This window comes from Centrocercus urophasianus, unplaced genomic scaffold (assembly GCF_019232065.1).
Source record: "Centrocercus urophasianus isolate 14NV4802_14NV808 unplaced genomic scaffold, USGS_Curo_1.0 seq_11, whole genome shotgun sequence".
Taxonomy (NCBI): domain Eukaryota; kingdom Metazoa; phylum Chordata; class Aves; order Galliformes; family Phasianidae; genus Centrocercus; species Centrocercus urophasianus.
The window spans coordinates 10742467-10767996 of NW_024884253.1; the positions used below are offsets into that span (position 1 = coordinate 10742467).

The window sequence follows — 25530 nt, forward strand, 5'->3', positions numbered from 1 at the left end:
TTTATATTCTTTGGTAACAAAGCAAGGAGATGAGCTGGCTATGGAACACACGCGCATAGCATTGCTTTTAAACACATTTCCATTCTCTATTTTACAGATCCGTTGTTTCGCACAGCGCGTAAGCCGCAAAGCTCCCAACCGCACACGCACACCCCCCACCTTCGCTGTTTACCCTGCAGGGCCCCGGCTGCCGCCCCGCCCCCCGAGGGCCGTCCCCGCGCTCCGGGGGCGGTGCCGATAAACACCGCCACGTGCGGCGGCGGCGGGGCCGGGCCAGCATCGCGCTTCCGGCAACACTCCGCGCGCCGCCCATAAATAACGCGGAGCTGCGCGGCGCTTACAGCCCTGCCGCCGAGGCGCGCGTCGCACCGGTCCGCTCCGCCGTTTTAGTACCGCTCCTAGCCCGCCGCCGCCATGCCGTTCCTCGGGCAGGACTGGCGCTCCCCTGGGCAGAGCTGGGTGAAGACAGCCGACGGTTGGACGCGCTTCCTCGATGAGAAGAGCGGCGGTTTCGTCGGCGACCTCAGCAGGTAGCGGCGGCGGCGCGGTGCCGGTGCTAGGGCCCGGTCCCGGTGCGGTTTCTCCGTGTCTCGGCTCGTGGAGCGCTGTGCGTCGCAAGGGGGCGCCGTAGTGCGGGGTGCCGCGCTGCCATTACGGCCCTTGGGGGGACGGGGCGGGGGGCGACGGCGCTAAGATGGACGGTGGCTTTGAGATGGGGGGGGGGGGGGGGGGGGGGTGGGGGGAGCGGTGTCTGCGACAGAAAAGCAGGAGATATACGGGAGCGAGTCCTTCTCCCGTCACGTTTAGGGAGAGAAAAAATGTCCTCTTAAGTCTCCCCGCGCTCTGACCCGGCTGCAGGCAGCCGTCTGGGATCAGGGACAGGAGGCGCGGGGGGGGGCGGTTTTGTCTCACTGCTGGGCTGTGGTCGTTCTGAACGCGGGCGGGCTGAAAGGAGCCCGCTGACCCCCACGCGGAGCTCGGAACGGCACCCCGTGGTGTGCGGGCTATAAAATAAAGCAGTGCGCACCCAGCTTTTTGATATGGAACGTCTCCTCCACTTGACAAGACCCCTGTCCGCACCCCTTCACCCCCTTCAAAAATTCTCCGGGCTCTCCCGCAGCCTGCGGTGACCTGTCTTAGGGGTGGTATGACCCCATGCAAAGCAGCAGTGATGTGGGATGGTGCAACAGTGCTGGAGGGGTTGCCTGCCTCTCTTTCGGTATCTTTTTTCCCCATGGGTGGTGGGCAGGGTGCTGCTCCTAACCTTCCCTAGGAAGGTTAGGTCAGGGTGTTACAGTCCCAGATCCTTCCCTGATTCCAGTGGTCAGGGTTAAGGCTGATGACCTGTGGCCGAATTTAATCCCGTAGAGCTGGGCTGAGCCTGGGGTGGAGGCTCAGCTGAGTCCCACCTGGAGCTTCCAGCGCTTCCTCCCCCTTGTGTACGTATCTTAAAACCCTGCTGGAAGCACAAAGCTTTTGAGCTCATCACATGATGCTGTGCTGCAAATCACCTATGAGTCATCAGCCAGCGTCTATATTGTGGTAAATAAATCCATAAAGCACAGTTTGGCCTGCGCTGATGCTGGGGGCGAGGGGATTAGCAGGGCCTGTTGTGTAGGAGAGTGGCGCAGTTCCCTGATGCTATACCTGCATGAGCTGTGCTGTGCCTTCACCCGGAGCTTGCCTCCTACAGAAGTAGAGCTGTGAAGCTCTCTGTAATGCCACTGTGAGGATGGGGGTGGCTGTTCAGTGGTATGCTGTATTTTAGAAATAGGCTGGGCAGTGGCAGCCTTTTATTCCTGATGCTGCTTGTAGTGAAGAAAATGTCAAAGCAATCACTGCCTTGTGGCCTCGGGAATGTGCCCTTAAGGAGTGTCCCTGAAAATCTCCTGGCTTGCTGCCACCTTTGCTGGGAAGCTCTGGAGATATCCCTCTGTCCTTCTCCAGAAGCAGACATGTCCTTAGGCTTCCTGGTTCTCGAGCTGGGGAAGTGCGATGTGTCTGAAGCCATAAATCTTCCCCGGTTCATGAGAACCACAATTAATCTGACTGCAAAACAACCAAAAATCCAGAGGTGGTGAAGCGCTGTAAAGCTGCAGCGGGAAGTCTTTGCAGTATGGATGTGGAGCAGTCTGGCCAGATTGGTCCTGTCAAAACCAAACTCCTCATGCAGAGTTCCATCTTGCTGCCAGCAGAGCCTGGTGAGATCTGTGTTTGTTGGCACAGGTCTGAGAGGTGGAGGAGGAATGTGCATGATGGTGTGGCTTGGAGCAAACAGGGATTGCTGTGAGACAGATGACATCCTGTTGTGCAAGGAGGTTATGTGGTGATTCTTTATCTCTTTCTTCCTTCTATACAAACTCTAAATCAAGCTTAGTATTCAAAGCTTCTATTTTGTAAGTGGTAGAAGTATGCCTGCCTGGCAGTGGCTATTGAATTGGGAATATTGAGGTTTGGTGTGGGTTCATACTTCTTTTTTTTTTTTCACATTAAGAAGCGCAGAGATGACATACCAGGCCTGGCAGCGTCAGGTCCTGATTCCCAACTGTTCAGCATGTCAAGATGTCTTAGAAAACCATTTGAAAATCTGGCAATACATAAACAAGGGAATAATTTTTCTCCTGTGCTGGAATTCATCCACTGCTGTTACAAAGGTTTCAGATTACAGTCATTCGGTAGGAAGTCAACAGTCAAGGGTGTGCTGTTGATGTGCAGAATTTAAAGCACCTCTTGTGCTTTTAGGCTGCAAAGTTCTACAGCTGCATTGAGGATGTCCATCTGGCCCACTGCTTATTTTGTGCAACTTAGGTAAAATAGGAGTTTGAACATCTCAAAGCTTCTTTGTCTGTTGTGTTGTCTGCTTTTGGTCCCCAAATGTGAAGCAGCACAGGTTGGGGAAATGAGCAGTCAGGTCTTCTGTTCTCACATCTAGATTGTTCTGACTCTGGGAACCAACAATTAGCCTTGGTCACTTCTCTGCTGTGTGTGCTGGTGGTGCAGCTGTGGGCTTGGGTTGGCAATCAGACCAAGCAGTGAAGGGAAGCAAGGAGCTTTAGTCTTCAGGTTTTGTTGCTTTGCAGGAGCCTGTGCTGAGTAGCTATCAGGTGTGAGCGAGTCTGTGGTGCTCACAACAATTTCAGAGCTGAAAATGTAAATGACATCTGCAGAGGAAGCAGCACTGGGTCCCTGCAGCTGCTGCACAGGAAGCTCACACTGTGCTGTGAGCAGCACAGAAGCACAGGTTGCAGCATCCCCCAGACCTCCAGGGAAGTCTCAGGCTGGTGCTGCCTCAGAGACCCTTCTCTTTTGGGTTTAGGCCTGCAGGCAGCCATCTCCCATCCTTTGCATGCTGCTAGAGCAGCGTTGTCAGCTCTTTCAGTTCTGGCTCAGTACTGCAGCTGCCCAAGGGCTTCTCAGTTTCACACTGCTGCATGGATCTACTGATTTGCAGGTCTGCAGAATGCGATGACCTCGATGCAGACAGTCTCTGGTCTTTCATTGCCTGAAGAAAATAAGGGGTTATAGCTCACTTTGCTAATCATATAGTTAAAGCAGAGCTTCAGCAAATACCGAAGATGGACAGTATTGGGTGTGAGATCCTAGCTGTTCATTTGTACAGACACTGCTACGTGGGAAACCACCAGTCAGGTCTGGGTTTTGGCTGAACTGTTGTGCAAGCTTGAAAATAAAATGAGACTTTGTTAGTAAATATTTCATGTGTATATTCCAGATGAATAAATGTGCTTGTATAGAAGTCTGTCTTGTAGGGATCTACCACCTACAGTAGAAAGCTCTATTAAGCATAAAACAGTTTGAAGGGTGAAAAGGATACTACCCAGCAGCATCCCAATACTACTGTGCACTCCCTACTCCTGTCTGTTACATTCATCTTCTCCAGTACTAGATGGGGCACTGAAGATTGTCAACAATAATACTGTTGAATGCAAAAACCTATGTGTAAAACAGCATATAAAGCAGTAGCATTAGAGCTTGTAATGAAAACCTGTGTATTCTTGCCTTAAAGGAAAGCTAACATTCAGCACACTGCAGAAATAAACAGAATCCTTGCTTTGTGTCATTCACAGCTTTTGTAAGAAGGAAGATCACAACAAAGAGAATCTCTTCAACAGCCTTAACTATGATGTTGCTGCCAAGAAGAGGAAAAAAGACCTACTGAATAACAAAGCCAAGATTCAGTGTAAGATGTCTGGGCATTTTTTTAATAAAACTTTTTTTCAGGAAGAGAATGGAAAATGCTTCAGAGCCATTTTTTTCTGTGCAGTGCTTAAGTCTTCCAAACTATCTTAAAGGGCTTTGCGCCCGTGTTTGACCTAAGAAGAGAACTTGGATTCAGTTTAATGTGAAGATTTATGCTTCTGTTAGTAATCCCTGCTCTGAGGAGTTATGCTTGTTGTGTTCAAGTTTTTGTCACTTGTATTTGTCAGGAGGGTAATTTTTTCCTATGGTACATTCAAATGAACCAGTTCCAGCTTTTTTCCCCCTGCAGACTTTCTTGTGCACAACAGACTAAATTTATTCTCCTTTCCGTATGCATGTTGAGTACTAATCTATGTTACTGGAGGCTATAAGCCTGAATGTGTGCTTTGATATATCTCTTTGCATGGAGTGCATGAAAAAAATGATATAAGACTTCAGCTTGCTCAAAACAATGAGAGGCTTGAAATCTTTTTGTGCATGCATTGAGCAGTAGAGGTCTCAGATGTCATCCTTGGGGAGGATGTGGGGATGCTGTGGGGACAGCAAGGTCTGCATTTGTCTGATTGCAAGATAGGTACTAGAGTTAGCAAAGGCTGCAAATGTAAACATACACAGAGGAAACGAGTTACCATTCCCACACTAGTATTAGCTCACTATGCATCCCCCAGGATTTCAGAAACATGCCAAAATCTGGCCCCTCTGTGCATTCAGTTTTCTGTGAATAAACAAATGTAACCATTGGCTGAATTCTGTTGTGACCTACTCATTTAAGAAGGGCCTGATTCAGGATCTGCGTGCCTGTTGCTGAGGCTGGCTTTGTACCTGGAATCTTAGTACTACAGACTTACATCCCTGTGCCCTTAGGTGGGGAATGAGACATTGTTCTCCTGGAATCCTTGAAGGGAAAGTTTTGCAGGATGGAGAGGATTTCTGATTTATGCAGCTGAATTGCTAGTGTGTGGTTTTTTAAAAAAAAAAAAAAAAAAAAAAAAAAAAGGGCTAAGAGCCTGTTTAAGAATGGGGTGGGGAAAGGACTGAGTGGTGCAACTGCTGTCACAGAAAGAATTTCTCTGCAAACGAGTAACAGCTTGTGGTGGATATAGGAAAGTTATTTTGGGGGCAATTCCTCCTTTTGAAGGAAGGGAGGCACAATTAGAAGTAGGAAAATTTTGGACCCAAAGAGGTTTTTCTCTTTTAGCAAGTTAGCCACAAGCAAAGTATGTTCCTCTCAGTCTGACCTCACTGCCGAAAGCTCTCTCCCACATGCCTGGTGTCTCATGACATTTTTGCTCAACTTCAGATTTGACATTCAATCCCAAGCCTGTATCCAAGGTAATAAATAGTTAATAAAATCAATAACAAAACCTGGCTGTCAGCCATGATTACTGTTTGGTACCAAAGAAGAGGAGGTGCTATGGTATATCTGTGACTGGCAGATTAAACATTTACAGTCTTTGGCTGCGTCACTGAAACATAACCCCTTTTTAAGGATCAGGGATGTTGTCTCAAATGAAGGGCTTTGGAAACAAAGCATCTCAGCAAGTTTTGGTTTCAAGTTCAGTGGTATAAATACAAAATAACTTGATTTGTGATAAAAGGGCAGCAAGTGTTGTTAGCAGAACAGAGATCCAGCCTGCTGTAGAGTGGAAGATTAACTGAGCAAAATGTCTTTGTCTAAACAGATTTTCATCAAGAAAAGTGGATCTATGTTCACAAGGGGAGCACAAAAGAGGTGAGTGCCTCTGTAGTTCGTATTTGTTCCTTTTTCATGCTGTTTTTTCCACACAGTGGAAGATAGTGTGCTGATATAAATCAGCAGAAACTATTAAGAGATAAGTGAACGATCTGGCTTGTGGTTGGAATTTCAGTAATGATTTTAAACCCCAATCAGGGAGCCAGGGCTCGCTGTGCAAGACTCTGTACGGGTGTTTAAAATATGACTTGTTTGCTTCCCTTGGTTTGAAAGAAAAGCCATTTGCAGACCCAGCCATAATACTGTTCTTGGCTTTCACCCAGTTCAGTCCTAATATGGAAAATCATTGGAATTCATCACAACGGCTTGCTTTGGGCTCATGGAAGGAAGTGGCTGTATGCAACCACCCTCTGTAAACTTGTGCTATATGTTGAGCCCTAGGAATGTCAGAATTGTTCTCCCTTGTAAATTCTGGAGAAATGGAACTGAGCTATCTAAGGTCACAAATAGAGCTTGAGTCAGTTTTGGGAAAATGCCACAACCTATGTTGAACCATGCCCACTCTTGACGTCAGTAAGTACAGCTCCACAGGAGATGGGCCTGCCGCCTCTGCTTGTGAGCAAGTCCCATGGTTTGTACCCATGATCTTGCTAAATCAAGTTGCTCTGGGTCACATCTTCCTGGTGCTGTCTGGATTCTTGTCTGTCAAAACATGACCCAGACTGTTTTTTTTCCTTAGCGCCATGGTTACTGCACCTTGGGAGAAGCCTTCAACAGACTTGACTTCTCCAGTGCTATCCTGGACTCCCGGCGATTCAATTATGTTGTAAGGGTGAGTGCGAGGCCAGGGCTTATCTCCGTGTTGGTGGTGGGGCTTCTGAACTGAGTGCCAGTTCGGTGATGGGTGAGTAGGGGATGTTGGGCTTTGCTGTGTGAAGTGATTGAGAAGACATTGTGTGGATAAGCCCCAAAACCTACTGTAAGATCTTTTAAGATGGAGAAGGATAGTGATGATAGTGTTGATGGGCTGTCCTTATCCTAGTGCTCCTACTCTATTTTTAGTTAGGTTGTGATGAACAGTTGAGAATTTTGGTTAATACGTAATTTCAGCTGTGTGGAAATCATGTTGGACAGCCAGAAAAACTATTGCTTCTAATTCCTGAGTTTTAAGCTCTGCTTCTAAATGTTGCTATAACCCCAGAAGGAGCATGGGCTCAGCATGAGCCATGAAGAAGTGGGGGCATCTTTTTACGCAAGGGGCTAAAATAGCTGCAAGCATCAGTGCTGGAGGGTTTGCCTCCTGTGAAGTGATAAGGGAGAGACTTTAGGGAGCTGAGTGTTTTGGGAATGAGAAAATGGGATGAACCTCTTCGAGTCCTTGATCTGAACTTGTCTGCCAAGGATCGTGGATGCCCTTAATCTTGTGTGACTGGCGGCAGTTTTAGTGGGTGAAGCATTTCATTTGCCCCTATGCTTTTTGGTAGGAGTCATTGGTCCCAGGTTCCCTATGTGCTGCTGGCTTTGTGTAATGGATCAGGGCTTCTCATTTCCCTCAGGTGACCAAGAAGCGGTGATGTTCTGGGGTATCTGCTATCCCAGGGTCTGCAGACTGTTTATGCACATGTGATCTGCAAATTGATCTCAAATTTCTGAATGCTTGTCAAGGCTTGGAATTCAATAAGCTTAAAAAAAAAAAAAAGCTGTTATTAGCCTGAGGCTGTTTATAAACAGCTCCTTTTCACATTTCATCAGCCGTTAATCACTGGTGAGACACCAGCTGTCTAGGTTTTAGGTTATGAAGCAAGCATCAGTGGTATTGCTTTCCTTTTGAGTCAAGTGTCATAAGAAGTCAGTAAGGAAGCAGGTTCACCTGTTGTGTAGGTGACTGGGAGCCCTTGAAAAGCCCGGTCACCCTGGGAGGAGCATTGGCATTGGGAAGTGATTACTCACCCACCATGCAGGACAAGGGTGATTGGTCAGGCAAAGTGTCATAGAGGTGGTGGTGGGGATCACAGAAGAGGCAAAGCAGGAGACAAGTTCATAGAAATTCGGGCTTTCTTAGTTCTGCTGTCCTGGGACAACTTGTTTTCCTGGTTGCACAGAGAAGGTGTCTGCCAGAACAGATGCCCTCTGTTTTCTGCTATTGGATAAATATGCCACCATGTCAACTTCAGGGCAGTTATTTGGAAGAAACAATTTGTGCCAAGGCAGTAACCCACAAGTTTTATTGTTCCTCCTTTAGCAAGTATTTGGTACTCCAAGGATCACTTTGGCAGATTTTGTACCTCATGACTATGAAAAACTCCACAGAGATCACTACTAAGGAATTGGAGTCAGTGATTCTTATGAATCCCTTTCAACTTTTGATATTTCCAAGTCCAGCTTTGGGTTGGGGTTCTACTGTGTAGCCCAATATGACAATGATTTCACACAAGCCTGCAACCACTGGGCAGGAGGCCCATTAAATATTTTAAACTCAAATTTCATTGAAGTTGCAGTCTGATGGGACACTCAGGCTGACCTTTATTTTTGCTTTGAGGATGCCTTCATAAAAGCATACCAGACCTGCTGTGTGTCCAATCTAGTAGTGTTCTATATGGAAGTCAGTATTTATTCTTGTTTCTACAAATTAACCTCTCTGAGCTTTTAAAACTAAGTGGTTTTAAGGATGCACCTCTACTGAGAAGTATGAAGCTTTCTAATTGATGTTGACTTGTAGTTTGGCTGATTTAAAAAAAAAAAAAAAAACCTGAAGCTGGTACCATTGGTCAAATGTAAAACTGACTTCTCAAGTGAGGGATTGCATTGGCCAAGTCTGTAGTGGACAGTAGCTTATAAAATGCCTTTTGTGCCCAATCTGCTCATGAAAAGCTCTGCCTAGATGTGGGTCCTTAGCAAATTGCAGGCCTCTGAGAGTACACAGATGAACAATCTGTCACGTGGAAAATGAGTATTGGCAGGCAAACTTTTTTCCCTTCCCTCCCTCTCCTTGTTCTCTTTAGCTCCACCCATTGCTCAGGGTGTCTGATCATTGTCACAGTATTTACTTCATCAAATAAATGCTTTCCAAGCAGGAGAGTTGAGATGGAGGCTTGGGAAGAGTGTAAAGATGTCCACAGAGAAGGAGGGAAAGTAAACAGCTACAGACTTGAGATCTGCTGGCTCCTCCAAACTTTCTCTGTAGATAAGCTGCATTGCTGCTGATAACAAAGTGGCCTTTCAGGCCTGAGCATCAACCTGCCCTTGCCTTTTTCAAAGCACTTGTCTACAAATATCTCCAAATGTAAGTGCTGCAGTGTTTTGGTGCTGATTTTTGTTGTTGTACAAAAATGCCTGTTGCTTAAGATATTCCCACACTAAGTTTTTAGAGTTCCTAATTCTATGTTAGGTGATCTGTTACAAAATGGGTACCTCCAGGTGAGGTGGAAGCATGGGCATCAAAATGCACAGCAAATATTTTTTTCATAATTGTATATTATCAGCTGTGGCCACTGAGTTCATGTAACTGAAGAAGACATTTCTTCCAACGTCATTCTCATCTTGACAGTGCTGATACAGCGCTGGAAGTGCTGAGCGTAGGTATTGCTGCCATGACCAGGTCCTGGCTGACAGCTTGAGCTATATAGCATCTACCTACGCCTTACAAGGAAAATATTCCCTTTTTAGAGCCAGTAAGGAAGGTTCTTTGATCCAGAGGACCCACACTGTGCTTTGTCTTGAAGCAGTCTTGGTTTCTCTGTTCTTAAAAAATTAACAAAGACTGAAAGTGTTCCTGTAAGCATATGCAATACAAGCAGAGAGAAAAGTGCCAGCAGCCCAGAAGCTGTTGGTTCTCCTTTGGGAACACGTTGTTCAGATGACAGTGACGTTTTGCAGGCTGCTTCCTTCAGAAAGGTTTGTCATATGATGGGTGTGTGGCGATGTCTCAAGGGAAGGTGCTGTTTCTGATCATAAAAACTTAGGTCAGGGTAAACTGCATGGTAGAGCTTTTCTGGCATAGCATGATCTAGACAGCGTGCAGCCTGCTAAAGTAGTCTCTAAAATTTATTTCTTCAGTTTTTATAGTGCTTAGCTCCAGGAGTCCTGGATTTGTGCTGCACTGAAAGAGTATCAGCTCAATGCTGCCTCATGGAGATCTGTCAGCACCTGCACTGTAGATCATTATAACTCACCCTGCTGTTGCTTTACCTTCCAGCTCACAGCTAATGTGACATTTCAGCCACGAAAAGTGAAGGGCTGCAAGAATGAGGGGGAAACTTTCATTGCAGTAAGTTTCTCCACGCAGTTCCAACATGAGGAGCCAGCTCCCCAGCCCTGAGCTGTTGGGGGATTGCTGTGGGATGCATTCCTTCTTAGCTTGGGCAGTTTGGGGCACTCAGATGTGGACTTACACTTGAGGAACTTGAGGCGTGTGATTTAACTGTTACAAAGCATTGTGCTTTTTGAGGTGAGATTCTATGCTCCTCAGTGCAGTGCAGGCCTGCTGATGCCCTTCTGGCTCCAGTGGAAATGCTGCTGCCAGTGGCATTTGTGCAGGAACTTCATCCTGTGCAGGAACTTCATCCTGTCCGTGTGGGGAAGCGAGCAGGTTTTCACTCAGCTGTAGAAGCTGCTGCTTCCTGCCAGTTTGCCAGATGTTCTGGAATAACCCACTGCATCTCTCGCCTCTTCTTGGCTGTTGCAGATCCCTGAGAGCAATTCACAACAGGCCAGGATTTCTATAGAAGCTACCAGGTCACTTTTTTTCAACTTCAGAAAATCGGAAAGGGTGAACTGGGATCTAAGGCTCTGTTTTCAGGAGGTGCTACAGATTCCCAGCTCCAATGAAAGTCAGCTGGAATGCAATTACTTGGCTTTAGAAAAGCAGGCTTTTAAAAATTGCGTTTAACCTTTCCCTTTGCACTCTCCCCTACCATCTGTCTGTCTCAGCTGAGCATGGACTGGGCTTAGTGCTCCATGCATCACAACACATGCTAGCAGCTTTCCAGCTTTTTTACTCTACTCGGCATTAATCTGAATTCATCGGTCTGCTTTTAGTCTGCGTTATGCAAGTGACATTGTTGATTTGTATCATGCTGTAGACTCAAATTTGTCAGTATATAAAATGAAACTGAGTTTGGTTGGGTTTATGCCAGCCCTACAAGATCCTCATTGCACTGGAGTCTGTGGGACACGGATGGTTCCGAGCCTCATTCAACCCTATCACTTACCTACTTTACATGTATTATATGAAGACAGGAATAAAAATGTCTTTTGGTTTGGAAGGCCGATCAGTTGCTTCAGCCAGTGTTCCTGGGGGAGTAGAGTAGTCCTAGAAGCATTCACAACATAGTTTTCATATGGAATTTCATCCTGTGTTTATTGCTGCAGGGGGAGGAAAGTGACACATGACATTGTAACTGGTTCACTGAACAGAAATTGAACCTTGATAAATGCAGACAAGGCAAATTTGTATTTGTTTGGCTAGCTTAATTTTGTGCCAATTTAGTGTTCTTCAGGGAACCGAGATTTTTATCTTTGTTCTTCCTAAAGAATGGCCCTGGCTTTGAGCTCTCACAGTATTGCATTACGTGATACTTATCGCTGGGGATATTTTAGTGTGCTCAGCAACGGGCACATCGCTAACGCCCAGCCTGGAGGAAGCTGTCTGTGTGCCAGTTCCCGAACAGTGCAATCTGGAGGCAGCAGTTGTTTGTGCACAGAAGAGCTGATCTGGGTGCATGTGTGGCTAATGTACAGATGGAGTCTGGCAAGTTGATCGTTAGAATCACAGGCCTGAAGGCTTACTGGGTTAGTGTAAGCAGAGTACTGCAGGCTCATTTGGGAACGCTGTTTTTTTTTTTCTACTTCCTTTGGTACATGAAGAAATTAGGGAAAGATCTCTAAGATTTTGCCGTCGTCTTGCAGCCTGGCATGTTTTAATTTAAGAGTATCAGGTCTTTGAGGTCTCAGTTTTGCTGAGGGATGTCCGTGGCTCTTCTTGCTGTGTGCACTAAACGCTACCCAGCACTCCTACATCTCGCTTCTCCAAAATGAGCCAGGAGAGCAGGCAGCTTGCCCTTCTCAAGTCTGTGCAGGTCTTTTTCTGTTTTGTTTTCTTTCAGTCATGTGAGGTGCAAGATATTAATAGAACGTAAACTCAAAGCCACCTGATGATGGTGTCGGCCTGGAAATTAAATGGAAGAATAGATCAACTGCTCCAAACTGGCAGACGTGTGCCTGAGAGGAGCAGAATGGGTGAATGGCTGAAATAATTGCTCTCCCAGAGCGTGCTGCTCTGTGGCAAGCTGTGGGTAACTTTATGGGTGCATTCCTGTCATTCTTATAACAGGGCAAACAGTTCAGCTCCTCACTTATCAAGTCTTATCATAAAACATCTTGGTTACTTGACACAAGTAGTTGCACCTTCTCTGTACTCTCTGTGGTGCCAGCAATAGGACACTGTAGCTCCAGATAATAAAGAATTAATAAGCTAGTCATGCGGTAACGTGTTGATTGATTTGTAGCATAAAAGGTTTTTCCTTTCCCTTCTAAATTGAAACAGAAGGCTGTGTACATCCAAAACAAATGGAATGCCGTGTGGACAGTCTGTGTATTTATATAATGCTGGGGGGGAGGAAAGCTTGGGAGATCACAGACCACATGTTCTGCAGAATATGACTGCAGGCTGCTCTTGTGCCAGCAGAGCCCAGGGAGGAGAGGGCATTTTTGCCGTGGGAGATGGCTCCTTTAGCAACTGCAACCCAAATCCAGCATCCTGCCTGTGTACAAGGCAGGCACTCTGTGATGGGAAATGGCAATCGAAAGTAAAAGTGAGTTTTCTCATTAGAGGAGGCTAATGAGTAAACAGGACAAACAGTGAGAGATGAATGACTTGGTATTGTTGCGGCTGCAAAAGCTGCATGGACAGGAGGAAATCTTGAGGGAATAAGGGTTTGTTTGGGAAGGGGTGCTTTGTTTTTTAGTACAGTTCTTAACCTTTCCATTGTGGTGACAGCACTCTGACAAAAGCCATGCAGCCAAGGAGTTTGACGTAAATCGAGGAGTCTGATTCTTATTAATGCCCCATCAATAATATCCCCATCCAAACTGGCATTCAGTCATGCTCCCTTATGACACTGCTTGTTTATGCCCCACTGAAGGTCGGTGACGTCTACCATTCATTGTTCCTTGGTGTGAATAGATGCTGTCAGTCTGAGCTGCTGTGGTTTCTCTGCATCTCTGAACCATGAAATCAAGTTTTTCTCCTGAAGATTGTTAAAGACCTCTTTTTTTTTTTTTTTTTTTTTTTTCGTTCCCCCCCCTTCTGATGTGGATTTAGTTATTTATCTAGTTTTCTTTCCCCTATGTGTTAGTTTGCTCTGTTGTTCCATCTACCTTTTCTTTGTGCAGCTAACAAGTGTCTGGACTGTTTTGCTGTGTCATGTGACCAGGAGTTAAGATTAGAAAGGTATCTCTGCTCTCTAAGGCTTGCAACTTCTATTTTTATCCACAGCTGTTGGAGCTGATAGCAAAGTCTCAGCTGACGTCACTGAGTGGCATTGCCCAGAAAAACTACATGAACATTTTGGAAAAAGTGGTGCAGAAAGGTAAGAAATGGAAACACTGAGGGGGAGGAGGAGGAGTTGAGTACATCAAATTAACTCAAACATGAACCACATCCTCAAGAATAGGCAGTGCAGGGTGGTGGAAGTGGGGGACACCATTTCTGCTTTCTGTAGTCTGTAGTTCCACTTTCTCTCAGTTCTGCAGAGTGGGGGAGAGGGGGGGGATGAACGTCCATATTTTAGTAGATACCTGGGAGGCAATTCTTCCTTCTCCCTCTACCATCTCTTCTGCTACCTACTGAGCCCTATTTCTCACAGCAGAAGAGAGAACTGTTCCTACTCCCCAGCCTGGGGGGTCTCTTTTGCTTCTCGTTTCCAATTTCCTGTACAAAATGCTTCCACTCCTCTGGGGGAAAGTAAAGCTTATGGGCTGTCTCACCCCCTGTGACTCCTTTAGGGCTGGACTGCAGTTAAGTGGGCTGCTTCCCTTCCTAGTCCTTCAGCTCTGAGTGAGCCCAAGGAATGGAGAGCACTCCGTGTGTACACACTCTAACAGAATATCCTGAGCTGTCTCCCTGCCCCTCAGCTGGGGTAAGTGGAGAAGAGGCATACAGATAACATCACACGTGTTAGAGGGGAAAGCTGATTGATTTCCAGAGCCTGAAAATGGGAAGTGCTGTAGAAAAGGCAGGTAACTCATCTGCTTATCATAGGAAAATCTTACCATCTGCTAACCTGCGGAGCTTAGCTAATGTTTAAGCATTTTTCTCTGAAAAAGAATCATAGGCTGACTCTCTGGTGTGAATATGGAGCTCACTTTCCCTTAGAAACATGCAGATTCAGGAAGAGATTTGTCCGCTTTCCACTTATAACCATTCCTTTTCTTCAAAAGTCCTTGAAGACCAGCAGAACATCAGGCTAATACGGGAATTGCTGCAGACCCTCTACACGTCCCTCTGCACTTTGGTTCAACGGGTCGGCAAGTCTGTCCTTGTAGGAAACATCAACATGTGGGTGCACAGGATGGAGACTATTCTCCATTGGCAGCAGCAACTGAACAACATTCAAATCACCAGGGTAAGCATGAATCCTGAATGCTAAAAATAATGCAGCTTCTTCATGAAAGCTCGTGTAGTAGCTCTCATTTGGGTGGCTGCATCCCACGGTACTTCTTTTTGGCTGTGAGGTTCTGTTTTAGCTGAGCTGAGCAGAAGATGGTCTTGCCCTCCTGAGAGTCTTGAGAGATGAGGCCTCAGTATGAAAAGTGAACTCAGTCTTTCTCAATCTGAGAAATTGCCTTGAAAACTTATTTATCAGATAGTTGAGGCTTTTTGGTTTGTTTAATCCAAAATAAATTAATCTGAAATAAATGCAAATTTCCAAATAGCTGCATAACTTCATGCTTCCTGGCTGAAAAACATCAGTGATTCTTCCAGTAGTCTGGAGCTGACTGTTCCAGCCAGACAAGTCCTGCTTTCACAACATCTGGTTTTCCAACAGTGTCTGTGCAGATGGGGGAAATTACTTGATAAGATTCTAACCTGACTTTGTGTGTAAAACAAATCTGAACTTGTTCCACTTCACCTTGAATGGGTGCTGACCCTGCAGAAATGCTAAATGCTTCCTCCTGTGCTGACCTCATTGTAAAGCCTTCTCCAGAGAACTGTGTGGTGAATTTCCTCTTTGGGCATACCAAAGTGTGCCCTGAGGGAATTTTAAAAGTTTGTTTCCCTGATGGGTTGACTGGATGTTCTTAAAGGATTGAGCAAAGGTCCTGCTTTTATCGTTCTATGTGACTGTATTCCCTGGGAACATCAGGAAGTAATTTCCAGCCCTTCAGTTAAAGAATGATACAGGCACAGGACGTGGAGAAAATGAATTCTGGGAGGACCCAGGGAGCTTGAAGAGCTGCAAAAGTAGCACTGCCTTGTGTGATGGTGGGCTGCCCCAGCTCTGCTCTGGAACATGTCCATCCCTGTTGGTGCCTTGCTATGGGGAGCTGCTCAGTGCCTGGGCACTGCTGCATTCGGCTCCTTCGTGGCATCTGCTTTCCTTGATGCACTGTATATCAGCACCTACCTCCTGCTGCTCTACTTGGGTGGGAGTACAGTATGGCTTTTTCTCTACTTCACTGACTCTCAAAACCCACATAAGCATTTCAGAGCTTGGCCTATCTTAGTAAAACTGCATCAAAATACTGCTGGTGAATGGAGCTGCCTATTCTGTACATTTGGTGCAAGTTTGCAGATAGTTCTCTAAAATGTAAGTAAAATAGATTTAGAGAGTAAAATAGATAGAGCTTGCAAAGCCAAGCAATACACACCACTGGAAGATGACTTAAGGTCAAGCTAGAATGAAACCAGCTGAGTGGTGAGGAAGAAAGAGCAAGCCCAGTTCTGTTGCAGTCAGTTGCTTGTGTTTAAGAAAAAAAAAAAAAAAGCCTGTCCAGAAAGTGACAACATAACGATCTGCTCTGATCTAATCTCTGTTCTTTTTCCAAAGAAAGTAATGTTTGAAAAGTCCTGGAAAGGAGTACTAAGGGAAAAGTAGCAGCAGATGAGTCTCTGGCTCTGCCTCAGAAAACCTGTATGGAGTTGCTTTAGTCCCACTGGCTTCCTCAGAAATAAGATGTGTGTTCCTCAGTTTGGTTATTTGTTTTTGTTGTTGTTGTTTCTCTTGTTAAACCAAGAGCCTCTGGGTGTAGTTTGCCCCAAGTGGAACTTGTGTGGGCTCTCTGCAGGAGCGTACAACAGACAGTGTGGCAGGGGAAATCAGTGAGAGGTGATCCAAGGCTGCAGCACATTCCTTCTGCCCCTAAGGATGACCTCAGTGTGCATTACCAGGCAAGGACACTGATCCTGCTGCATAGCAAATGAGAGACTCATCGGCTTCAGGAGTGCTGAAGCTTGGCTGTCTGCCTCCTCTTTCATTTCCAAAAGCACCAACAAGTGTCTGCACATAACCAGGCAGTGTGCTTGCAGTTTAACCCTCAGCATGTAGCAGTGGGGAGGTGTCCTTTTGTCTCAAGGGACAGCTACTGAGAGAGGAACAGAAGAGGAGCTGGGATCTGGGGATGAGAATGACTGTAAGGTAGAGAGCGTGAGGCTGCTGGGGGATGTGAACAGAGGAACAACTGTTCGTGTCGATCAGTGAAATAATTCACCGTGGCACTGTCAAAGTTACGTTGGTTATGGAACAGATACCCTCTGGAGATGACCAAGACAGTTCAGCTTATCTGGAGGAGCTGGACAGAAATGTCTTGTTTCAGTCGTTGATCCTTGCAGGTCCCCTGGGCTGGGGGAGGAGCAGAAAGCAGTACTGGCTGAGCACCAAGGGGAAGGTGGGAACTGTTTATGTGCAGTTGTACTCTTTGTGCCCAGGAAGTCTCACATGCCTTTAGATGGCTGGAGATGGGACCATGTGATTCATAGCAGCCTCACGCAGCGTTCCCCTGCTGCTGACTGGCCTCGTGCTTCTCTTTTGAAACAGTTAATGGCCCTGCCAATTGCAAGGCGGGTGATGCGACTGCAGCTTAAAAATAGCAGCATCTCTGTGCAGGGTAAATGATAAACTTGGCATGTCTCTTCAACATTGTTTCTTTGAGGCTCAATCTGCAAAGCTGATGTTTGCCTTATTAAGGCTGGGGTTGATTTCGGAGCAGCTAGAGCCCACGTTGAGGTCTTTGCAGAGGCTTTGCTCCCATGGGTGCCTGGTTTGCTCCAGAGTTCAGGACCTGCTGATCCTTTGTTACCAGTTTGTTCTGGAGCCGTGCTGCTATGCAGACTTATAAAATAGTCCCAGACCTTGTGCAGACCAGGCAAAAGTGACTGGAAGTGAAGGTGGCTTTTGGCTCTTTGGGATGTGCTTTGGTGTGGCTGAGCAGCCTGCAGGACTGTGGCTGCTGGAAAAGAGGCAGGTTCTGCAGATGTTCACAGAGGAAAGATGAGCCCTGCCAGCAGTGACTTGGGAGTCCACACAGGGAAAATCCTGCTGTGGGTACTCATCAGCCACTGCTGTGGTTACAGTGGGATCTTGTGACGGCATGAACTAGAACACATGCTGGAGGTACATGAGGTTCCCAGCAGTGTGGGTGACAGAAGGCTGAAGCTGAGAATGAATGCCAACATCTCTTGTCTTGCAGAGATGTGGATAGTCATGCCTGACACCGTGATGTGGCCAGTGTCCTCCAGTGTCCTGCTCTTGTGGAAGCTGGTGGTGGCATTTCTGGGGGCAGAGTGGGTGTGAGAGGGATGAGAGAGGAAGAGGCACAGACTGTAACTCTGTTTCTGCCTACTACTGTAATACGTATAAATATGTACTCTTCCTTGAAGGTATCTCACATCCTTTTCTGGGGCAGAAGGTGAAATGTCTCTTCATTCAAAACAGTTTTTTCTTGCATAAAAAGCAATACTTGAAGTAGTAACATTACTACAAGGTAGAATTACTTGGGTTTTAGTCTTGCCTGAACTCAATTTTATTTTATATTTTTCAGCCTGCCTTCAAAGGAACTACCTTCACAGACCTGCCATTGTGTTTACAACTGAACATCATGCAGCGACTGAGTGATGGGAGGGACCTGGTGAGCCTTGGTCAAGTGGCTCCCGACCTGCAAGTGCTCAGTGAAGACCGGCTGCTGTGGAAGAAACTCTGCCAGTACCACTTCACAGACAGACAGGTATGAGGAGATGCAGATTGCTGTCAGTTGCCTGTTGTAACCTGTTAGTGAGTGAATGCACGTTGATGGGATGCTCAGATGTTGGATCTGAGGGCTGTGCTGCAAGCCGATAATACAGGCTGGCATGAGAATGGTCATAAAGATGATTTATGCAAAGGGTTTTGCATGCCACAGCAATGATTCCTTGAAATAGGAGCCTGAGGAATTAGTCATAGGGTGAACTTCTTCATCCCTAATTCAGGTGGTAACAACTGCAAGTCATGGCTGTGTCTGTCCCACGTGTGCAGTGAAAACGTGCAGCCAAACTGTGGCGTTAACTGCCGTGTCCCAGGGGCTGACACCCTCTTGGAGAAATCTCAGTGGATGTGGTGTGTGAGCAATGAGTTGTACTCTCCTGCCCTTTAGAGCAAGAAATCCCCTCTGAGCTGTTTTGTGAGTGACAGGACAGTATGTGGAAACCAGCCTTTTGGTAATCTCTTGGTCTTCTAAAATTAAAAACTAATGGAAAAAAACCCTCACACCGATCTGTTTATGCATGGATGTGTGGGGCATTTATACCAGGCCTCTGCATGTCAGGGACTGTGTGCCAGATTTCTTTCTTGACTTGTTTTATTTGCTGAGGTGGGGTCTGACTTTGGAAGTTGTTCTGGGGAAGTCATTTCTGTTTAAAAGTACATTCAAATCCCATATCTGCAACTAATGAACCCAAGAAGAAAGCTAGAGCTCTCTCAAGCTGATAAGACAAATCACAGACTTGATTGTCTGACACTGTTAAATGCAGTTATGCTTGCACTCCTGCCAGTCGGTGGCTAAAGTAATATGAAATAGCTCCCAGGCTTCATATGGTAGTATTCATGAAATGAATCTATACCCTGCTGATGGTATTATTTGAGGCCATTGCTCTCAGGAAGTTTATTACAGCTGGGCATTCAGAGCAGGAGTTTCCCTGGTGTTACACAGAAACCGTTATGGGACCAGCAAGGATGGTGCTTAATTTATGCAAGGGAGAACACCATGAATGGAGAAAACAATGTGTTTGGTTTTTTCACCTTCTGCAATTACCACCTCTTTTTTTTTCCAGATTCGCAAACGGCTAATCCTATCTGACAAGGGACAGCTGGATTGGAAAAAGATGTACTTCAAGCTCATAAGGTGTTACCCACGGAAGGAGCAGTACGGTGACACACTGCAGCTGTGCAGGCACTGCCACATCCTCTCTTGGAAGGTATGAAGTGTTGGTGGGACTGCCTTGGTTGGGACAGGGGCACTCAGAGCTTCCTCTGATTGCAGCAGCCTAAAGGAATTGCAGTTCCTTTGCCTGCACAACCTAGTGTGCAGGCACAGGAAATATCTTGGTTCTCCCTCAGCTACTGAGACCCTTTTGCCTTGCTTCAGACTTTCCCATTTTCTCTACATTGAACAAATTGTGGCCATCGAGGCCCAAAGGGAGGCAGATGGATGTAGTACAGGGCTACCTGCAGTAAATCATGCTGGTGCTGCCCACGACTCCTGCCACTCATTCCATGGAGGTGAGTGAAGGTCTTGGCAGGGGGATTAGCTAGAGTGAGAGCTAGTGGCTACCAGACAGACCACAGCACAATTCTGTTTCCCACTACATTGATGTCCACAGCATATCCTCTATCCTCAGATCCTCATATCCTCAGATCACTGGCTTCTGATCCTTCAGAGAAGAGATTGAAAGAGTGGGGTGGGTCTTTGCTGGCTTTATTTCCCTTGATTTGACAGTAGCCCCTAAAATCTGAAGCACTGTTCTGAACCGTCTGGTTTGGCAAGAGTAGAAATATTATTCTGGGCTCTGCTCTGTTTGCAAGCAAGGCATCTGGCAGAGTGGCAGCATTAAGCTGGCTGATGTTCTGGAACCCCTTCTGCAATCTCTCTAAATGGAGTTGTTTTCTCCTTTCCCAGGGTACTGATCACCCTTGCACAGCCAACAACCCAGAGACCTGCTCCACCTCTCTTTCACCTCAAGACTTTATCAACCTGTTCAGATTCTGAACTTGAGTCACCACAGCTTAATTGATTCTTACAGGACACTTTATGCCACTGAGCTTGGACACTCCGTTTGTAAATAGTGTAAATATTCATGTTTGTGTGAAGCTCCTGAGTCAAGGAACAAGAGGTTTTCGGAGATGAAAGGTGAAATTGCTCACTGATGCTCAGCACTTAAGGAATACAGACTTCCATAGGACTGATGTATAAATGCAGATGTTGTACAAAGTCCCTTTTTTTATGATCAGAGTACAAGATACAGGGCAAAACCTTCATTTGTGTTTTTAAAAGTTAAAAATGAATTTGCCCCACAGCCATTGAGAACTCTTTTGATTCATTTCTAATAATTGAGAGAAAGCAATATGAGGCTAGGACTGTTGGACTGCTTCTCCATCTGGTTTTATTTAGCATGCGTATTTATAAATGATGTTTTAAAAGTATTTATGAAAAATATCCCTGTGACAAGTTTAGTAATACTTTTTTTTTTTAAAAAAAAGAGACATTCTGAAAGACTTAACATAGAACTCTAGTCTGCTTACAAAAGAATCGCACCATACCACTTTCTACCTCTAACAAATTGAGTACCTTTCGAACAAAAGTCCAGTGTACAATGTGAACTTTTGTATTTTGTACAATGATTTAAAGGGAAATGTTTGTGACAGTAAGCATCTTTTCTCACATTAATGCTTACCTCTTTATGTTAGTTTTCTTGCTCTACTCAGTGCTTGAATGCCTTGACAATGGGCACTATATAAATACCTAAGACTTTACTCCGTCCTCTTTTAATTTGTTGGTTTTATGAAAGATTGAGTAAAAGGGAAGAGAAGCCACAAGGATGAAGATTATCCAAAAGGGAGGAAGTTCCATTATAGAGAAACAAAGGATTGAGTTTTTAATCTAGCAAGGTAAATTCGTATCAACTCCACTAGGTTAATTGCACTGGATGAAATCCCATATGTGGTTAGAACTTGGTTCAAGCCCATGTCCTCCTTGTTTTCCAAGATATATGCTGCTCTATATTCTGACTGCTGTCAAGTGAATTAAATCATCTTAGAGCTGGTTGTTTGTAAAGAGAACAGGGCCACTGAATCTTGTGGAATGATGAGGTTTCCTATTCATTGAAAGACTTAGCAGCTTCCTGCTTCATTTCATACTATTGGAGTTCAGGATGATGAGAAAGCAGGAGTTGGTCAGCATTTTGCTTAAAACTGCAGTCAAGGCTGAGGTAAGCAAGGGATTTCCAGCATGACATTTAACATCTTCGGTTACTTCTGTGTGCTGAGGAAAATGGAGAAGACCTAGTCTAGTCCCTTCATCTTCCAGTGCTGATCATGGGATCTTTTAATGCTACTCTAGAGCTAAATTCTCAGTCCTACTGAGTAAGTCGATAAACTCCAGACATGATCTCCACTTTTCACTGTGGTGGAGCTAGAAGATTCCAGCTTGTATGTAACAACTTGAAAACCTGCATTGGAGAGTTTTGCCATTTGCCAGAAGATTTCCTGTATAGCACTTTCTCTGTTGTGTGATGTAAGCAGGATACCTCAGAAGGGTAAATAATAGTGGGTTCTGCGTGTCCATGTACAAAGAATTGTGAGGAAGAGGAGTACTCAGGACAATTCAGGAAGAACTACTTGAGTTAATTACTGTTAAATATTCTGTTCCTTTTTTTTTTTTTTTTTTTTTACATTTTTATAACTGACTTCTAACACTTTTCTGCAGCTGTTTATATTTTAAATTGTCAATATTTGCATTTTTGCAAACTAAATCACTTTGCATACCCTGGAAGAGACTCAAAAAGAGAAGAAATGGTGCCTCTAGGTGGAGCAGTGGGGAAGAGGGTAGGAAACCTGGGAAGGAGGAAGCTAGGAAAATGCTGCCACGAAACTGCTGTTCTCCTGCCTTCCTGCAGCAAGCCCAAATTTTTGCTCTTCTAGAGAGTTCTGTGAGCCAGTGCTGCTCATAGCTGTGGCTTAGAGCTTGGCATCATCAGAGATGAGGAGAAAATATGGGATAGGGAACTATATTTGTTTCGAAGCTCTCTCCATCAGTTGATGGTGAAAATAAGCATGGTGATAATGTTCATGTCAACTGAAAGTGATTTAAAAGCTGTTACCTTGGGGAAAATGAACTTGTGTTTGTTTTGGGGGGATGCTTATGAGTGAGGGAGGCCGGTTTCTGTTTTCATTCCCATATTGGTGTCAGTGGGTTGATGAGGATGAAATCTGGCTTTGTGAAAGAGGGCATTAAGGACAGGAACTTGCAAGTGAATGACGTACTGACACTGTCTTTGGAGACACTTGCTGTTACTTTTTCTTAGAGGACATGTATGACCCTTCCACCTGCTCTGGACTGGGGGTGGTTTGGTTTGATTTATGGACCTCCCCCTGCCATCTATAGCAAGCCAACCTCTTGTGACGGAGTTGGCATGAGATGCTGGGGGTTTCTGTACAGTCTGAGGCCATACTTATCAGATGATGCTTAACCAACTGTAAGCATCTGGGTTACACTGGGTGGATTTTAAGCTCAGGTTTAAATCCAGCCTGCCCAACAAGATGGAAAATCCCGGCCTTTAGCTGTGGTCCAGGAACACTTTTGCTCTCCCTGTTGTCTCTATCAGCCTTTCTCTGGTCTTGAGTGAAGAGTTGATGCTGTGTCCTCCGCCCAGTGAACAACTTAATGTGCAACTGAGGCTCCTATTGGTGAAATTTAATTTCAGTTTGTGTTTTTTCTTAGCACTGTGTAGATCTTAAAGTGATGAAGGTCAGTCTTGATACAACTTGTACATTGCTCATCCCAAGTCCTGGGATATTGCTGTTGGTGTTCCAAGCAGCAGAAAATCAATTCAACCACTGTGCAGCACAAGAAATCTGATTGAACAATAAGAAGCAGAATGTGCCTCGTTCAGTTATGGCCTCAGTCACCAGCAGCTGTCAAATCAGAACGTGATCTCCTTGGGAGACTCATTGTTTATCGTGTGGCTGGTACGGGGAAGTATTGTGGGGAATTCAATACCTTAGTCTAACTGCTTAAACAAAATGATCAGTATTTTGGCAGTGCAAAGGCATCTGTTTGCCTTAGGATGGCAGGGCAGGAAAACCAGCTGGGATAGCTCGGGTCTCCAGGCAGGATGGTGTAAGGCTGCTCTCACACACAAAAAGGACCTTTTTATTTTAGGACAATTCTGGCAAAGCTATTGTGAATAGGAAACAGGCTTTTACTTGTATTTTGGAAATAGAATGTTCTTTTCAAACAGTGTCTCAGCTTCAAGTTGGTTGCGTTCCCATTAGAAATGCATTGGTTCTTATACTGTGAAAAGAGGCTTTTTCTCTTTTTGGGGTTTTTCTGCTCCCAGCGTATGCAGAAGAAAATGCTTTATCTTCAGAGGTTAAGCAGTGTAATGGTGTAGAGCCGTGGCACCATGGAGAGGAAAAACAGATCTGTGCAGGGGAGATCTTTGTGTTCTGGCTTCCTGAAGGGGCAGGCATTCAGATTTTCTTTTCAAGAGGCACCATTTCAGCTGTACATACCTTAAGCCATTTATATTATCTATGGCATGGTCAAGTTTAATCCTAAAATGTGTGCAACTCCTCATATTGTTTGGGTTTCTTTTTTTTTAATTGTGAAAGTTTCTAGATCCTTTTGCTTTGTGTAAAGTGATTAGGAAAACTTGTATTGCTCTAAAGACACTGCTTTGTACGTAAACATTTAATTGCACCCTGCCACTTTCTGTATATGGAAGCATCTTTTTCTATCCTTTTCCTTCGCCCCAGGTTTTTAACTGTTTGTGTTCCCGTTTGTTTGACTTCAGTTACTCTTGCAAAGCTCTCTCCTGGTAGAACATACACAGGTACTACACCAGCTTTTCCTGACCAGAAAATTCCTTGGCTCTTAGCAGCTAAAATTTGACTTAGAGCAGGAACAATTCACATTCTGTGAAGTAGCTAATAAATCAGACGTGCTGTTTCACTCTTATCTGCTGTTCGGTACAGTGAACCAGAATTTTCTTCTGGGGTTCTTCTTATAAACCCTTGCAGCTTCCCCACAGAGCAGCACCTTGCCAAGAAGAAATAGCTTTGAATTATAAGATGTCAGTCTTCTGAGCTGGCCTGTTAGCAAAATGCAGACCCAGCAGAGGTCGTGGCTGATGGAGTTGGTGAAGAATGCCAGTCACAAGGCTGCAGACCGCTGTTCTGCTCGTGCTGCTTGTAATGATGCTAGTTAAAGGCTCTGCAGACTCAACCAGCCATTCACACATCCAGCAGCACGTGGCTGCCGGGGTGTGAATTTCTTTACCAGTGCCTGATCTTTATTCCCTGTCTTCCTCCACTGGTACCAAATGGGCTTTGCAGGATCTGGCTCTAGGGGGGACAAATCCATCTCATCCTTGACATAAGCAGTGTCTACTCTAGGAACACCATGACTACCAGAGGGATTCCCCTCCGTTGACCAAGCACTGCCTTTTCTCTTCCTGGAAGGGCAAGTGAGGGTGGAACTTGCATGTCTTTAGCTGTCATGAGTGGTGCAGAGTACTGACACTCTGCTACCAAGGAAGCGTTTTAATTTGAATGGCAAATGCGCTCGTCTAGGAATTAATCTACAGTAATTATAAGTACCTACTTATATATGGAAGAGTGTGTTCTGTTTTGTTTTTCCTTAAAGTTCTAAGTAGAGATAATATGAAGTGAAAGACATCCCTTGTATAGTAAGATTTTTGTTTAATATTATTGTGTGGTTAAAATCCTTCCATATAAATTTGCACACTTTTTTTTCCTCTTCCCTTGCATGTTCAACTGATTTTTACAGCTGTTCTGTGCAAACAGTAACGTATTTTTTTGTAAAACATTTTTTGACACTGAATTGCAATAAATGTTCAAACAATTGTGATCCACAGAGTTGGTTGTCTTATTGCTTCCAAGTTGTTGACCTTATCAGCCTTGACCTTCTCATGACTCCAAGCAGGAACATCCAGAACTCGGGTTATCATGGCAGAAGGTACGTGGGAATGTCCAGGACAGAGCTGTTACTTCATTGCAACTCCAAGGAAAATGAAGTGAATGGAGCACTCTCTTCCAGTCAAACCAGTACACACCTGAAGTGAGTGCTCTGGAATTTGCACCCTCATCAAAGTTATCAAAGCATAGGAGTGACTTGGTCCAAAATAATCTCTAGTGCTTGCACTGATCCAATAGCTTCACTTTCTGGCTTATGGAAGTGTTTTTCTATCTGTGTTATCCAAGTGACTTTGATTTATTTTTATTTTTTTCCCAGTTATCACATCTGGTTATTCAGGACTGCAACACTCGGACCCAGGTTCTTGGCCAGAGGGAAAGCAAGTGAGGAGCCCACTGAAGGAGTTGTCAGTAAACTGTGGAAAATAACACTAA

The 25530-nt window shown here is 45.2% G+C and overlaps 1 protein-coding gene across 1 annotated transcript; it reads left to right on the plus strand.

Moving 5' to 3' along the window:
- The first annotated feature begins 367 nt into the window (after positions 1-367).
- On the plus strand, positions 368-25036 carry FBXO32 (F-box protein 32). The gene is made up of 9 exons (XM_042808580.1): positions 368-530; positions 4086-4198; positions 5901-5950; positions 6651-6743; positions 13407-13500; positions 14351-14535; positions 17951-18133; positions 19215-19358; positions 20060-25036. The coding sequence occupies exons 1-9, from the start codon at positions 415-417 to the stop codon at positions 20147-20149; spliced, it is 1068 nt and encodes a 355-aa protein (XP_042664514.1). The 5' UTR covers positions 368-414; the 3' UTR covers positions 20150-25036.
- The last annotated feature ends 494 nt before the right edge of the window (positions 25037-25530 follow it).

Coding starts and splice junctions, on each gene's coding strand:
- FBXO32 (XM_042808580.1), top strand. CDS start 415: ATGCCGTTCCTCGGGCAGGACTGGCGCTCCCCTGGGCAGAGCTGGGTG. Junction 13,501..14,350: donor GGAAAAAGTGGTGCAGAAAG/GTAAGAAATGGA, acceptor TTTCTTCAAAAG/TCCTTGAAGACCAGCAGAAC. Junction 19,359..20,059: donor GCCACATCCTCTCTTGGAAG/GTATGAAGTGTT, acceptor CTCCTTTCCCAG/GGTACTGATCACCCTTGCAC.